This window comes from Larus michahellis, chromosome 1, assembly GCF_964199755.1.
Source record: "Larus michahellis chromosome 1, bLarMic1.1, whole genome shotgun sequence".
Lineage (NCBI taxonomy): Eukaryota > Metazoa > Chordata > Aves > Charadriiformes > Laridae > Larus > Larus michahellis.
The window spans coordinates 78,437,936-78,452,573 of NC_133896.1; the positions used below are offsets into that span (position 1 = coordinate 78,437,936).

Consider the following 14,638-nt stretch of genomic DNA (forward strand, 5'->3'; position numbering starts at 1 on the left):
TAGGTCCCTTCCAACTGGAACTATTCCATTCTATTCCATTCCATTCCAAAATTTCACCTGTATATGAAGCACTCAGTAGGGCTTTGCAAGTAGCCTATATTCTGGTCTTGTTTGAAATCTCTGTTGAAATGGAAATCCTCAGGATCAGTCACGTGCGAGGCCAAATAAAATACCCTTTATACGGCCTGGAATCACCTTTTCCACAGGCAGTGAAATGTTCATCCTCCAGTGTATGTCTCCATTTAAAATTGAGTGGGTAGCACTGTGAGATTTTCATCTGACTGTCATGTTTATCTCTGTCACCGTCATTTTGTATTTGTGCACCTGTCCTCTGGCAATTAGTTCCATCATGCTGTCCAATTTTGGATCACGTTCTGACTATGTATCTCTCAGGGACTGATTATCTTTCTGATAATTTACCTTTCTTTTGCCATCTTTCTCTTGTTCTTTTAAGTACCTTTTAAATTTTATTTCAAATAACTCTTAGTATTTATTCTTCCAATTGAAGCCTAGTGTTTCAATGGTGTTCAAGTTGCTCAAGTTCTCCATACTGTCCTGGTTCCGGTGGGGATAGGGTTAACTTTTCCTGGTATTCCATGCCATGTGAGCCACGCCCACCCTGAGCTGCCGGGGGAGGGGGCAGGAAGTTGCTGCTTAAAAGCGGGCTGGGGCGTCCCGGGTCCGGCCGGTCGGCGAGCTGCGGTTCCGTAATCGTGTTTGTATATTCCCCTATCCGTGTTGTTGTTGTTGTTGTTTGCCTGTTCCCTTTGCTGTTCTGTTAAACTGCCTTTGTCCCAACCCAAGAGTCTTGCCTTTTCTTACGATCCTTCCTGTATTAGGAAGGCACGTGCGAGCGGCACGTGGTTCTTTGTTGCCATCTGAGGCTAAACCACGACACATACGTACTCAGCTTGCAAAAATCTCCTTTAATGCTATCTGTAGATTAATTTACCCTACTTTCTCCCTCCAGATCACCGATTATGTTGAAAGAGCTTTTTCAGTACACACTTTCCCCTCAGTTAACACAGCCATCTGTCATCTTTGTTAATGGTCTTTTAGTCATTTGCTTTTCATCTAACTGGTGACAGCCATAGCAATGTGAACTCATGCTTCAGACAAAAATTTTTGGGGGATCCCCTATCAAAATTTTACCATAATAAACTTGTCTAACTCGATTTATAAGTTAACACTGTTGCTGGAATATGAATTCCTTGTGAGGAATCAACTCACCCGGCTGAAACAGAGAGTCAGAAAAAGATTGTATTGAACCCTAAGGTCGTAAACTTAAGTATTACAAACCTAGAGGCAGCATTATAGGCTTCAATAACTTTTACACAGGCTTTGGAAAACAGTTCAGAGTAAGAAACTCTGTACTATCAGCCAGCAATGAGCCAGAGGAATACTAAAGATTTAAGTCACTGTGTGTTCCTCCACACTTCTCTACAAGCTAGCAAAGAACAACTGCTCTCAATATCAGCTTTCAAATAAGACACGACGATTTCAAGACAGCAGCAGATTTCTCCTCAGAAGTATTGCATGAAGTGGTCTCTCACTATCATGCACAGAAGCCTCTGACAGGAGGAAGGCTGAAGGAGCCCGTGACTGCACACCTGCTATGGTAGACAGCTAGACAGGCAGATATGTAGGTTACATGTGCAATCTCTATACACATGCATGTGCCCACACGTGTCCAACTGCTATCTATATAAATGTACGGTACGCATGTCTGTGCACGTGTTGACCTACAAATGAATGTACATGAGTGCACACACTCAGACAAGATGTAGCATGAATATTTTCAACCTGTTCATATGTGGTCAAACTTGTGGAAGCTCCTGCCATTGCCCTAACTGTATGCTCAGGTGCACACCACACCTCTTATGTGTATGATCACACCCTGCGTGTGCTCAGTGGGAAATACATTCCAGAGGATGCTGTTTGTGGTGAAATCCTTAAGCGGTTATTTGCCTGTTTCTTTGACTCCAAGTCTTTTCCCCATTTGCACAAACCTGGAGATACAAACTTAGTTGACCCGGGTGAATCACAAAACAGCTCAGAGGTGCTTTTCTGAAAATACACAATATCTGCAGTTTATTCGTCAGTTTGGTATGAGGGGGCAGGGGTTGTTCAAGCACAGGCTTTTTTCTTAGACATGCATCCCATGGACGACTCAGGGCAGAGAGTCTCTAGTCCTTCACCAGTCGGTAGATGTGATGCTGGGCACCATGGTCACTAGTTGACACCTCAAAAACATATGCTATGCACAGCAACGTCTCCTGTGTGTCCCTGTTTGTCACAACCTAGACAGAAAAGGAGAAGAAGCTGAGATGGCAACTGCTCTTTCTCTGCTTACATATTCCAACACATTTAACATAGAGCAAAAAGTCAGTAATAGGCAAAGAACAGAGAAGCACAGAAATGATACACAGCTTTGCCACCACAACCCCCAGTCAACGTGGCCACACACCCAAGCAAAGCACTTTTGCAGCATCAGGACTACAATGCAGGAAAGAGACAGAGGTGAACAGAGACCACTGTGGAGAAAAGAAAGCCGTGACTAAGCAGTGACCACATAAGTGGAAGCAGGACCACTGGGTCCTCTGCTTCCCATCCCCTGGTGTGGCAGATTTCAGGAGAGAGAAGGTATTTCACAGAAAATCTCTTTTTGCTCTGTTTGTTGGGTATAGACAGGCCACCTGCTGTGGCACGTCCACTCCTGCTCACGTATGTGTTGATATATCACAGCCATGAACAGTTCTATCCCTCCATCTGCTCCGGCTTGTCAATGGTAGACACAGACCATGAGGATTGTAGAGTAAAATTCATTTTACAGGAGACTTACAGGTTTGACTCCATTACGCCTCCCATTCCGTACACTGTAGATGTCAGGAGAAAGATGGCTGCTGCCCTCATGCATTCTTACAGAAGCTCCCTTTTTTCCATTTCTTTTTCTATGGTCCCTCAGCAACCTTAGCTTCTCTGCAACGTGACTCAGTGTCAGCAGCATGGTGCTAGAACAGTGTTGTCCTAGTTTCAGAAGCATGCCCTGCCTACACTATGTGGCAGGGACCAGCGAAATGTTGCACCCTAGCTCAGCTTCCTTCTCTCTGTCACTGCACAACTTTGCACATTCTTGTCATTTTGAGTTTGTGCCATAGCTAAAGCTTCAAGCAGTTCTCTCCTGCAGGAGGAGATGCATTTTTATCAGCAGTAGCAACAAATCAACTGCAGAAGATACATACCATCTTGAACTGTACCAAAAACCCAACCATTCTTGTGAAAACAAAGAAAATAGCTGTTTTCAAACTTTCTTAATTAATTTTAACAGCCTGATTTTGGCCTAGTCTGTTTTCTTTTCTTACTCCATGTATGCTTTTGTAGCTGAACTAACCCTTCTCTTTCTTCTGCAGGTCATTGTGAATTATACACGTCCACGTGTGGTAAGGCACCAGAGCCTTTTCTGAAAAATGGGCTCTGAAATCTTGGAGGGCTAGATCCAGAGCAATGTGCAAAGCAAGATAAATCATGCTTATGAGATTAGGGGTATCTAATGTCATGAAGGGGTCTAGAAAAAATATAATTAGACTTGCCTCAGAAGTTGGTAGTGGGGACGGAGGACTGGCAGCACGCCTTGCATTAAGCATGATCATTTCTCAGGTCCCCATTGGGGACTGGGGGGTGGAAAATGCTCAGCCTGCTGCTCAGGGAGTGGGACTGCAAGGCAATATATAAAAGGCTGTGCCAGTACCTATGTGAGACATGCCTCTCTGTGACAGAAGGAAGGGACGGACATGAGATTACTCAAAACTTAAAGCCCCAGAGGAAGTGTAACTATATGACAACTTTGTTCATAAAATTTATAGCAAGCACTGGCCTGACTGAGGAATGAAACACGCAGAAAGTTACAGTGTTCCTCGGTATGGATTACAACACACAGGCCTTCCATCTTTCAGATCCTGCCCCCTTCATGCCTTTGCTCATCTAAAAATCTTTTAGCATTTAAACTCCTCTTTCAGATGCTAAAGACCTTAGTACAAATATGAAGGAGTAAAGCCTCCTAAAGCCCTAGGAGATACATTATTAACCTTGTCTTTTATAGCTGAGGTACCTGAGCCACAGAGCAGTGAAAGGGCTTGTATGAAGTCCCACAAGATCTCCAGATGGTACGAAGACCACTTGATTTCCATTCTTTCATACGGCCTCTAGCATTTCTTCTACTTACCCAAACTCAAGTTCTCTGAGCAAAGATCTGTGAAGCATCTTGTAGAGGCGAGCACAGAACTCATTCCATTAGGAAAATCCACCTTTTAAGCTGTCTTTGCCCTCTTCCCAAATTTAGGCTGCATCCGAGCCTGGAAAGGCTCCTGGTATAACATAGACACTAATGCAAATCTAGTTGCTGTTGCCTTGTAGTACTGCCCTACCTAGAGGTTGCAGTGATTCATGAAGGTGCCACAGAGCTTCCCCCAACATGCCTTTTCCCTTATATGATGCCCTTCCTTTATGTGCCTCCATATTCTTTTCAGGTTCAGGATGGTCCTGAGGAAACAACTTTTTTTCTTTTCCTACCTGCTCAGTGAAGAACTCTTCCCATGACAAAATTATATAGCCACTTAACAGTGCACTTGTTTTTTTTTTTACCTTGCAAAAAGGGCCAGGGCACAGAAAGGACCTCAACGTTCATCTAAGAGTGGAATGAGCATTTCCTTCACTGACTTTTGCATCCTTTGTCTCTCTGTATCACGAGTTCTCCCTTTATCTTTCTTTTTTTTCCCCTCTGTTCCTCGGGTCTCTCAAATTCTTCTGCTGCTTCTCTGCATGAGGTACTATCTCTAGAGCTCCATAAATGGTCTTGAGATGCAACACACGTAAGAGATACTAAGTTCAACTAGATGCCGAGCTGTAAAAGGAAATCTGCTTTGACTCACAACAGTGAACTCCTGCATGGGGCTTACACGTTTCCAAGCTCCAATGAAAACAGTTGAAAGTCCCACCTGTAAGATAGTAAAGTTCTCCAGCACACTGTTCATCATGTACTTCTCAGGAAGGTGCTTGAGTTTATGAATGAAGTTTATCATGTATTCACAGAGAGGGGAACGGTGAATGCGATAGGAATAGTGTCCATTTTCATAGCGTGCATACTCTGTCTGCAATGTAAAACACAAAAGGGGCATATGGGACTAATGTTGTCACATTAGTAGCATTAATCACATAAAGGGACTAAGAACAGAAAAATTACAATGTCATTTTCAAGTAATTTTACTAACAGTAATGAGCTGATTAATCATTCCTCTACAGTACTTCACACCAAGGTCAGTATCCTTGAGCCCTCTAATTTCTTCGGCTTGATTTCTTTTTTCTTTAGAACAGCGGGTTCCAGCTTATGAGCAGCAAGCTCCCAATGAGCCGTGAAAGGTAACTAAGAGGAGCAGACCAATTGTCAGCTGTACTATGGTCTGTATCTCTACTGGAAAAAATATTAGGTGTGGATAAACTGAAAAAGTTAAAAACCGCTGCTTTAGCAAGACCAGGAAGCTCCTAGTAATGATGGTAATCATATGCTCAGGATGCTTCACAGCTGTAAAGGACTAAAGCCTGTGAGAGAGACCATATTATCTCTGCTTCCCTTTAGGAGAGGGTCTGGCCAACGTTATACAGAGGGATTTTTTTGTTCACATTCACACCTTAGCTCCTGTGTATTTCATCTCCCTTTGAACAGAAGCTGAGGCTGGATTCTATCATTTCACAGCAAAGCCTTAAATACCCATTACCTCCTTTCACCTCAAGAGCTTGGTCTCTTTTCCTGTGCACCATGACACCTTTCTTTGGCCTATCTATCCCACCATGCAAATACATAACCGGACTGCGGACTTCAGGCATGTCTATCGTATGACTAGAGACGGGTCTTGGGGAAGGATGTAGCTTGAATTGACAGCTGCTGCAAAACCACTTGGTGTTCTGCACGCAGACACTCCTCCTGCATCTAAAGGCTCCTTGAGAAAGAGAGCAGCAGGAAGCAGGTCAGAGCAGCTCTCAGCAGCAGAATGTGGCAGCAGAAAGAACTTCTTCAATGCCAGATATGTGCATGGTTATGCAGCTCCACTGTTGCTCGAGCTGTAAGTGTACAAGCACTAAGATAAGCCTCAAAATATCATAAGATTATAGTCTATAAACTATTACAGCCTATTAATTAATGGCTATAATCTATAAATGATCTGTTTAAAAACACCGATGAGACTGAGGTGTCGCCTACTTGTTTTCACCTTTCTGGACTACAAAACAAGGGTCCAGGTTTCCTAGCTTTTCTTTGCTCCCCAAAAAACCCTAGAGAATCACCAGAGCTGAGAGCTTTACATATTCACATGTCTTCAGAAACTGAGATTTAACGAAAAAAATAGCAAGTACTACCAGACCTTCAATGAAGTCCTGAGACAAAGCCATATTGCAGACTGGAGCAATCTTACACTTGCATGTCTCGGAAATAATAATCTATGGCATCCATCTCCCTGACAACAAGCATGGGATATATTTTGCCTTGAGATATATGCAGGATGCAATTACTTGAAGTGACAAAACAGCAGAGAGAACCTTGCACCGAGGTGTCTGCTCCCTACCTCCACTTTCTCCACCACCTGCTTTCCAAAGGAACATACTTTGGTGGAACAGGTAATGACCATGTTTTCTGGGCTCTCATATTGGCTGGAAACGCCATAGAAAGATCTGGATTCATCTTCAATATTGGTGTTCAAATCAGCCTGCCAAAAAAAAGGCAAGAAAAACAGATGGTTATCAATAGATGGTTGTGGTGTTTTTTCACCATTACCTAAAGAGGTCTTGTGTAGCTAAGACTGTAAGGTATTGGAGCGTCCAAAGCTCCTTAAGCAGATCGGTGTGCATCAAGCCAGCAGGGGAAATCTGAAGACTATGCACTAAAATCCAGTTCCCACTTCAGAAAATGGTGGTAGGGATTTGCATACACATTGGGGAAATCTGGTGGAATACCCTCCTAACATTAAAAACATATGGCACAGCCGCTTGCCTTAGCTGATCTTTACCGTAATTGAACAGTGCCAGGACAGCATGGAGGTACTCACAAAGCTGTGGAGTGCAGACAGGAGAGCACTGCAGAGACAGAGCAAGGCAACAGACAGGCTAGACTGGGCTGCCTCACTAAGGAGAGTACAGCACTGTAATAAAGCTTTTCCACCCTGGATATGCAGGTAAGAGACAGAGCAGAAAGAAGGAATGTGCACACGCTCATTATGCTCAGCTACTATGATACGAAGAATGTAAGTAGACAAGATGCAACATAAGGAATGTAGGTTGCTGATGGATCCAGCCCAGTTCCACCTGAATACAAACCCATCTCCATTAGCAGCCACAGTTTTCAAACGTGGGTGCCTAAGGTTGGCCAACTGAAGCCTCATGTTGGGACCCATCTCCTAAAAATCCTGATTCTCTGAAGCTTCCACCAGGGGTCAGTCAAACCACACTTATGAAAAGAAGAGGCCGTTCCCTTAAGCTCTGAAAACACAAAGGTTGTGTGTGGCAATGCCCAGATCCGCTCCCTTCCTTTCAAAACTGAAAGGGTAGAGCTTCTCTGTACTCCACAGGCACAGGTGCTAGCTTACATCAGCAGAAAAGGTCCGTTCCATAGGCTACTTCAGACTATTCTATTCTTCCTGCTGAATTGAGGGAAACAAGAAACTGAACAAAGTATATTCCTGTTACAGTGGATACAGTGTGAATAGGACTGCACTAGATGCCATTCCAGTTCCAAAACCATGCCATGGTTTTCTTATCCAATGTCAGTGAAGGTCTTTTGTCTGAGCTCTAGAGCAGCACTTAGGACAAGCAATGCTAGCCTCGGAGGTGGACCACCTCAATAATCAACACCCCTTTTCTTTGCCGTACAAAACACCTGTCTCTTCTCTGCAATGAGATAATACTGCTAGCTTATTTCTCTTCAATAGCAATTTCACAAGAAATCTAGAAATTGCCAGTCCAGCCTTCTCCCCATCTGTAGCCACACAAGCATGCTGCTGCCTTTGTGTCACCGTTAGCAATTGTACGACTCCGTGGTTAGACGGATGAGAGAGCTGATCACAGCTAGAACAAACTTTGTGTGGTTTTGGTGGGTTAGTTTTCAATCAGACAAGAATGCTCACTTGGATCCTCACAAAGCTGCAGAGGCTGGAAGAGCTGAGAACAGACACAAAAGCTGAGGGCGCAAAGACTGCCTATTTTGATAGCAACGCATAATCACGTTGGCTTGGGCCTATTGGGAAACTGCACCTCAGAGTTGTAGTCTGATAACACCAGGCTGGTCCTGACACCAAGAGAGAGCAGTCTCACTGTCCCAGAGCAGTTTTTGCTTCCTCATTCCTCCTGTACTGGCACAAATGTTTCTGTAGCTGTATTACAAAACTCATCGAGGAATTGCTCAGCTAGTTCTCAGTGGGATCAGTTACCTAACCCGACTCAGCAGCACTTGTGTGTGTTCAGACAAAGAACATGTGTCGGGAGGATGGGCAGCAATGGGGAAAGCAGAACGCAGGACTGCTTTTTCTAGTGATTGCTGGGTTTGAGTAACAGCAGTAACTAGTAACCTGCTAGAAGCCATGCTTTGTTGTCATTCCTTTCAAGTTAAAAGTTTTTCTCCTAGACAGTCGGCCTGGGCCATTTCTGTACCACAACATTCACCAGCAGCTCCCATCACACAGTTATTGTCACAGAAGAATTCATCATTTTGCCAACAGTGATGCCAAAAGCACTAGCAGGAAAAGCAGCCATGTAATAATGTGCAGTATTTCCATTCAATCCAATTCCCATGGCTGTTAACTTGCCACTTCAGGTGGGTGAAGGAGGAGGTGGTAAAAGAAATAAAATAAACCATCTCCCCATTTATTTCAGAAGATACAGTTCCATTTTCCACTTAGCCCAACACTGGGGCATTGCTGCCACTGTGCCATTGTGCACGCTTATTTCCACCTAGAGAAAAACTACCATCTGCATTAGATAAGTGATGCCACAGAAGATCCAAGCAAACAAACCAATAAAATTCAATTACCATGATTTTTTTTTTAAAGTACAAACTCACGAGCAAGTGAAAGACAAATTTATATGAAGTGCGGTGGGCAATGCATCTCCTCGGGTACCTCCTAGACTAGCAGTTGTAGCATTCAGATAATTCTAGTGGGACAAAGATTCAGTCCAGGCACAGAATGCTCCAATGTTCTCATCAACATTGGCAGTATTAGGGATGGACATACAGCTTTCGCTCTGCTCACTCTTCTCTTAATGGAGATCATAACAGCACAGTATTTAAATACATGATTGTAAATCACTCTTCAAAATGACTGTTTCACACAGTTTCTACATAATCCTTAACAGTTGTACCATCTTCACCAAAAATTATGGATAAAAGAAAGCCCATTTGTCAGAATGGCTTGCCTCCATCTCTATGACTCTCCCCTTTTAAGTACAATCCCTCCCTCTGAAATAGTGACAGATCTTCAACCCTTGTGAATATGCTTGGCCCTACATGCGTAATACATTCATACCAGTTTACACCAGCTGTGCACTCATCTCTTTATGTTTTCCTCATTTGTCATCTCCTGCATACAAAAGTATCCTCTGATTTATCAGGAGATAGTCATACAAAGCTGGCAATTATTTTATTCTCATGTTTGCTTCTCCTCAGAAGATAGCTTCACAAAACATTTTATCCAGATGAATATGTTCCTGGCGTCTCCTAACTTTTCCCTTTTTGCCCCCATAGTTTTCTGTCTCCTCATTGAGCTGAAAACAGATTTGGGCACATGTGTTAAAATATATCAATAAAGCAATTTGGGTTAAAAACTTTTTTAAAAATCCTTTTACATCACTCACATTTGCACCACTGAGGTAGTGATAACTTTTGCACAAGACTTGGAAATGACAGCTGGAGGAAGACTGGAAGCTTTGACATTGTCGTGACCACCTAAGCAACTGTAATGCAGTGTTACGCTCCGATGGTTTGCCTGCACTGGAGTAGTGTATGTGAGCAAATCCAGGCCAGCTTTAGCCTGGTAGCACAGGTATTAATAGCAACAAGGAACAGACATTACAGACTTAATCATAATTCAAGTTGCAAAGAGAATTATTATGGTCATGCCGAAGTCCTTGCTATCAAATTTTCTCCACTATAGTTCTGCAGCTACTTTGTTTGCACTACAATTGTACATGTATTAGAGAGCAGCAATGCTACTGTATTCTGGTTTAGGTTTTTATTGAGTTACTGTAATACTCATTTACATGTCAATGCAACTAACTGTATTGTTTATCTGACCCATACTCCAGCTGTCTGAATAAAGATTAATTCCTTCCCTTCTCCAAAGAGGAACTAGACTAGGAGTCCTTCACAATATTTTTCAGCTATTCATTTCCCTTGGGGATGATAAACACAATGTATGGACCCAATTCTGCTTTCCCAAAGAAATTGTCCACTCGGTCAACAGAACAAAAGGTCAAGGCTACAGAAGCTTGGTCAGACCACTGCTACATAAACATAGCAAAGGCCCTCACTGCAGCACCAGACAAACATTTTCAGTGTCTCACTAGTAAGGTTAAGGTTACATTCCCCTAAACTCTTAATGGCAAATTAAAAAGTTAGTGCAGTCAGTATGAGGCAAAGCAGAAAGGTGCTAGTTCCACTTCATAAGAAAAGCTTCACTAGCCCTAAGAAGCTACTCTAGGTGCCCCCACAATTTAGCGAGTCTCCCTTCAAAAGACCAGACCGTATAATTTCACAGGTAGTTAACATCTAATTAATCAACATTAAACTATTTCCCAGTATGCAAAATTATGGTAATACTGTTTGAATTAAGCAGTCATTGCCATTCACTAACATGAACAATGAGGTTCCTCAAAGCCCTGTTGCAGTGATGGGCTCACGTTGGAACTCCTCGACATTTACACTGCACCTTTTATTCTAAAGCATGTCCCGTTTTTATGGTCTAGGACTGCCAGACCTGTCTTAGGGTGGTCAGTCAACAAGAGCTGTGCACCCGTCTCCTTCTGTCACCTCTGAAAATCTCAGCCCATAAATGTACATATGTGGAATTTCAGCAGCTCCAGGGAATGACAGCAGCAGCTAGCTGAGGGCTCCAGTTCACGTTTGCAGGAGAATGGAGCTGTGGCTCTTCAGATACTGCTGGCCTTACAGTTACAGCTTATTTACTTAACAGCTGCTGGTTCCCACCCTCTCGTGGAAGTTACTGGTACGTGGAAGTACCAGAGATCATTTAGCATACACATATCTGTTCTTGAGTTATCTGCAACCTGGTTTATTCATGTAAACTGAACATGGCAATGACGTACACGAATACGAGACCAAAGAACTGCTCAGGAGTGGAACTCCAATCTGCAGCTTTGCCTGCTATGGAGATGTTCACCTCCTGAAGGGACACAAGGCAGAAAATTGAGGAAAAACACTGTAACCTGCCATAGCCAAATTAACTTCTAAATGTCATCTGGACACTGAGGTAAATCACTAATGTGTGCAGTTAAACTTCCCAGGATTGCACCAGGGCAAAGTCGTACTGCACATCATGAGGTCTCGAATGGCCAAAAGAGCTATTGCTTTTAACTTAACGTCTGAAAATGCTACGGCCTCCATGACTACATTCCTATGAGCTCCTCTCAACACCTAGGCTGTCAGGACTAGAAACCACATTGCTCCTTTGGGGAAAGGACTCTTCCTTTCTCTTGACTTTCGGAGTTTCTTTTTCTAAAGAAAACCTTGTGTCAAAGCACACACCCAATCCTGAGCTGAGTGCCCACAGTGAGCAGAAAAAGATCTCCAGCACATTCCATCCTACAAAGATACAAGGGAATAACAGCGACTATGACTTAAAGGAAATTCATCTTCCCAGCACTTCATCTAGTAGGAAGGCTAATCTTCACTTTATAGTCTGGGAATGCATAGACTTGTTGAATACGTAACTGAACGTGATTCAGACTAGAACCTAGGTGCCTCAGCTCCTCACTGGCACTAGTATGTCCAACAACAAGTAAGATAACTCTTGGATACATTCCTTACCCCAGCCTAGGCAGCCAAAGGAGAATAGTCAGGATTTAGGAAAGTCCATAGCCAATGGACTGAGTTGCCTTGCCTCCCAGGGTCCTACTACCCACTGATAGCAACAGGATGGCACTGCTGCAGGGGCAGCAGCAGCAGTCAGCTGGTGAAGTGGTGTCCAGCACTCAAACAGCTGTTCTCTGTCTCTTCAAGGGCAAAGGTAGAAGATCAAAGAGACGAGGCATCTTACAAGCTAAATCTGAGTCATGAACCACCAACTGGACCACACTACTTTATCTGACAAAGTTACGGTTCTTTCTTGCTTTCTGTCCAAGAAGTTCTAGATGGAAAAAGCTGTGCACACTCTAGCATAACAGCAATCTGATGCGTCTGGGATGCATTCGACTCACTATGCCAGCTCAGCACGGATGACGTACTTGGCCATAGCTTGCCTGATGACTTCGAAACATGCTGAAACTACAATCACTGAGGTATCTGTGATCTAGCACATCTCAGAGGTCCGCACATTGCATGCAAGAGAGCTGATCTACATATTTTGGGGGAAACACCTGAGTTTTCCTCCTTTCCAGAGAAGTAAACAGAATATTTAAATACCTACAAGACAAGATTTCTAGAGGGAAAAGATGAGATTTGTTCAGGGAAGGGCATAGTAACCCTCAACAAGCTAGTATTAATTTTTTTATTTTTTTTCTTAAATCATATTGGTGGTCTGAGTCTCTTAGCAGCTCTGCTGAAAACAGCTCTGATGAGCTTGAGTGTATCACTCAACTTCCGCAACCGCAAGAAAGAAACACTTACAGAAAAATTGGCGTTGTGCACTGTCCTAGCCATATGCTAAGCCAAGATTTTTGTCTGATCTTTGGTGGGAGTGAGTTTCACAACTGATTAGCAAGAAAGGACTCATTCCCACTAGGATGAGGCTATGAATCAAAATTTTTCTGAAACTCTTCACAGAGGGGAATGTGATCTTTGAGAATCGGTCTTCAGCTTATCTGAGGCTTTGAAAAGCAATGAATGCACCAGAGTCCAAATGGCATTAAATACCATGAGAAACCATAGCTTGCTGATATCTTGTACACAGGTCCCACATGGTCAATGGAAAGGCATATGCTATACAATTCTTCAAAACAGTCCAAAACTTGTGCCTCTGCAGCTTCAGCCTCCAAGAAAAGAGGAAAGGGGAGAGTTTCTGAGCTAGCCAAAGATAGCAGAAGGCCTTGCCAATGGTACGGGTAGCTGCAAGTTAGGTAGCCCCCCAGGATTGTGTTATTTTGACACCCAGCAGACAGACTCCCTCCGCAATTCAGTTTTTCAATCTGCTTTTTGCTGCCAAAATCTCTATACTGTTGAACACTGTGAGGAATAACTTTGGTAAAAGAAGGGCTGTTGACCGAGTCCCCTTACATAAGGTACCAATAGGAGGTGCTGCTGGTGACTGCAGGTGAAATTAATGGGCTGCCAGATCCATTCTTAGAAAAAATGTGCAAAGATCAAGATCAACATGAGCCAGCAATGTGCACTCTCAGCCCAGAAAGCCAACTGCATCCTGGGCTGCATCAGAAGTGTGGCCAGCAGGTCAAGGGAGGTGATTCTGCCCCTCTGTTCTGCCCTGGTGAGACCCCACCTGGAGTACTGGATCCAGCTCTGGAGCCCCCAACATAAGAAGGACACGGACCTGTTGGAGCCAGTCCAGAGGAGGGCCACGAAGATGATGAGAGGGCTGGAGCACCTCTGCTATGAGGACACACTAAGAGAGTTGGGGTTGTTCAGCTGGAGAAGAGAAGGCTCCAGGGAGACCTTATAGCAGCCTTCCAGCACCTAAAGGGGGCCTACAGGAAGGATGGGGAGGGACCCTCTATCAGGGAGTGTAACGATATGATGAGGGGTATCAGTTTTAAACTGAAAGAGGGGTGATTTAGATCAGATATCACGAAGAAATTCTTTACTCTGAGTGTGGTGAGACACTGGAACAGGTTGCCCATGGAAGCTGTGGATGCCCCATCCCTGGAAGTGTTCAAGGCCAGGCTGGATGGGGCTTTGAGCAACCTGGTCTAGTGGGAGGTGTCCCTGCCCATGGCAGATGGTTGGAACTAGATGATCTTTAAGGTCCCTTCCAACTCTAACCATTCTATGATTCCATGATTCTATAAAAATCTCTGTTGCTAGCTACTGTCTTGTTTGCTACCAGAAGTGCCAAGGACAGAATGGACATGGAGACCAAATTACCATCTCCTTGCTCTCCAGGCGGTTTCTGCCAGGTCAGGATTGAAGGCATACTGTGGGCAGGGCAGGGTGCCAAGGGGAGTTTGCGCTGTGGCTGTTTTGACTGGATTTGCTTGGTACAGAAGAGAAGCCAGGTGCAGGAGAGCAGTCTCCAGCGCAACCCTTCAGCTCCTTCCACAAAAGTATAATTCGTTCAATGGAAAGAAAACACCCAGTGATGTGATTGGTTCAGCTTGCCTATCACAAAGGAGAAGAAATTACTACACATATTCATCATTCGCAGGAAAGGTCTCCCAAGTAATTCCCCCAAGCCACCCCTCTGCAGATGGCTGT

General features: G+C 43.9%; 1 protein-coding gene across 20 annotated transcripts in view; it reads right to left on the reverse strand.

Moving 5' to 3' along the window:
- Window positions 1-2,060: 2,060 nt before the first annotated feature.
- Window positions 2,061-14,638, reverse strand: part of TEAD4 (TEA domain transcription factor 4) — a 60,111-nt gene continuing 47,533 nt past the window's right edge. For all 20 annotated transcript variants that reach the window (XM_074588308.1, XM_074588335.1, XM_074588440.1 and 17 more), the window contains 3 exons: window positions 6,615-6,755; window positions 4,995-5,147; window positions 2,061-2,300 (listed from right to left, as the gene is read on the reverse strand). In XM_074588308.1, the coding sequence (XP_074444409.1) occupies window positions 2,187-2,300; window positions 4,995-5,147; window positions 6,615-6,755 (408 nt within the window). In that variant the 3' untranslated portion in view covers window positions 2,061-2,186. The remainder of the gene's footprint in view (window positions 2,301-4,994; window positions 5,148-6,614; window positions 6,756-14,638) is intronic.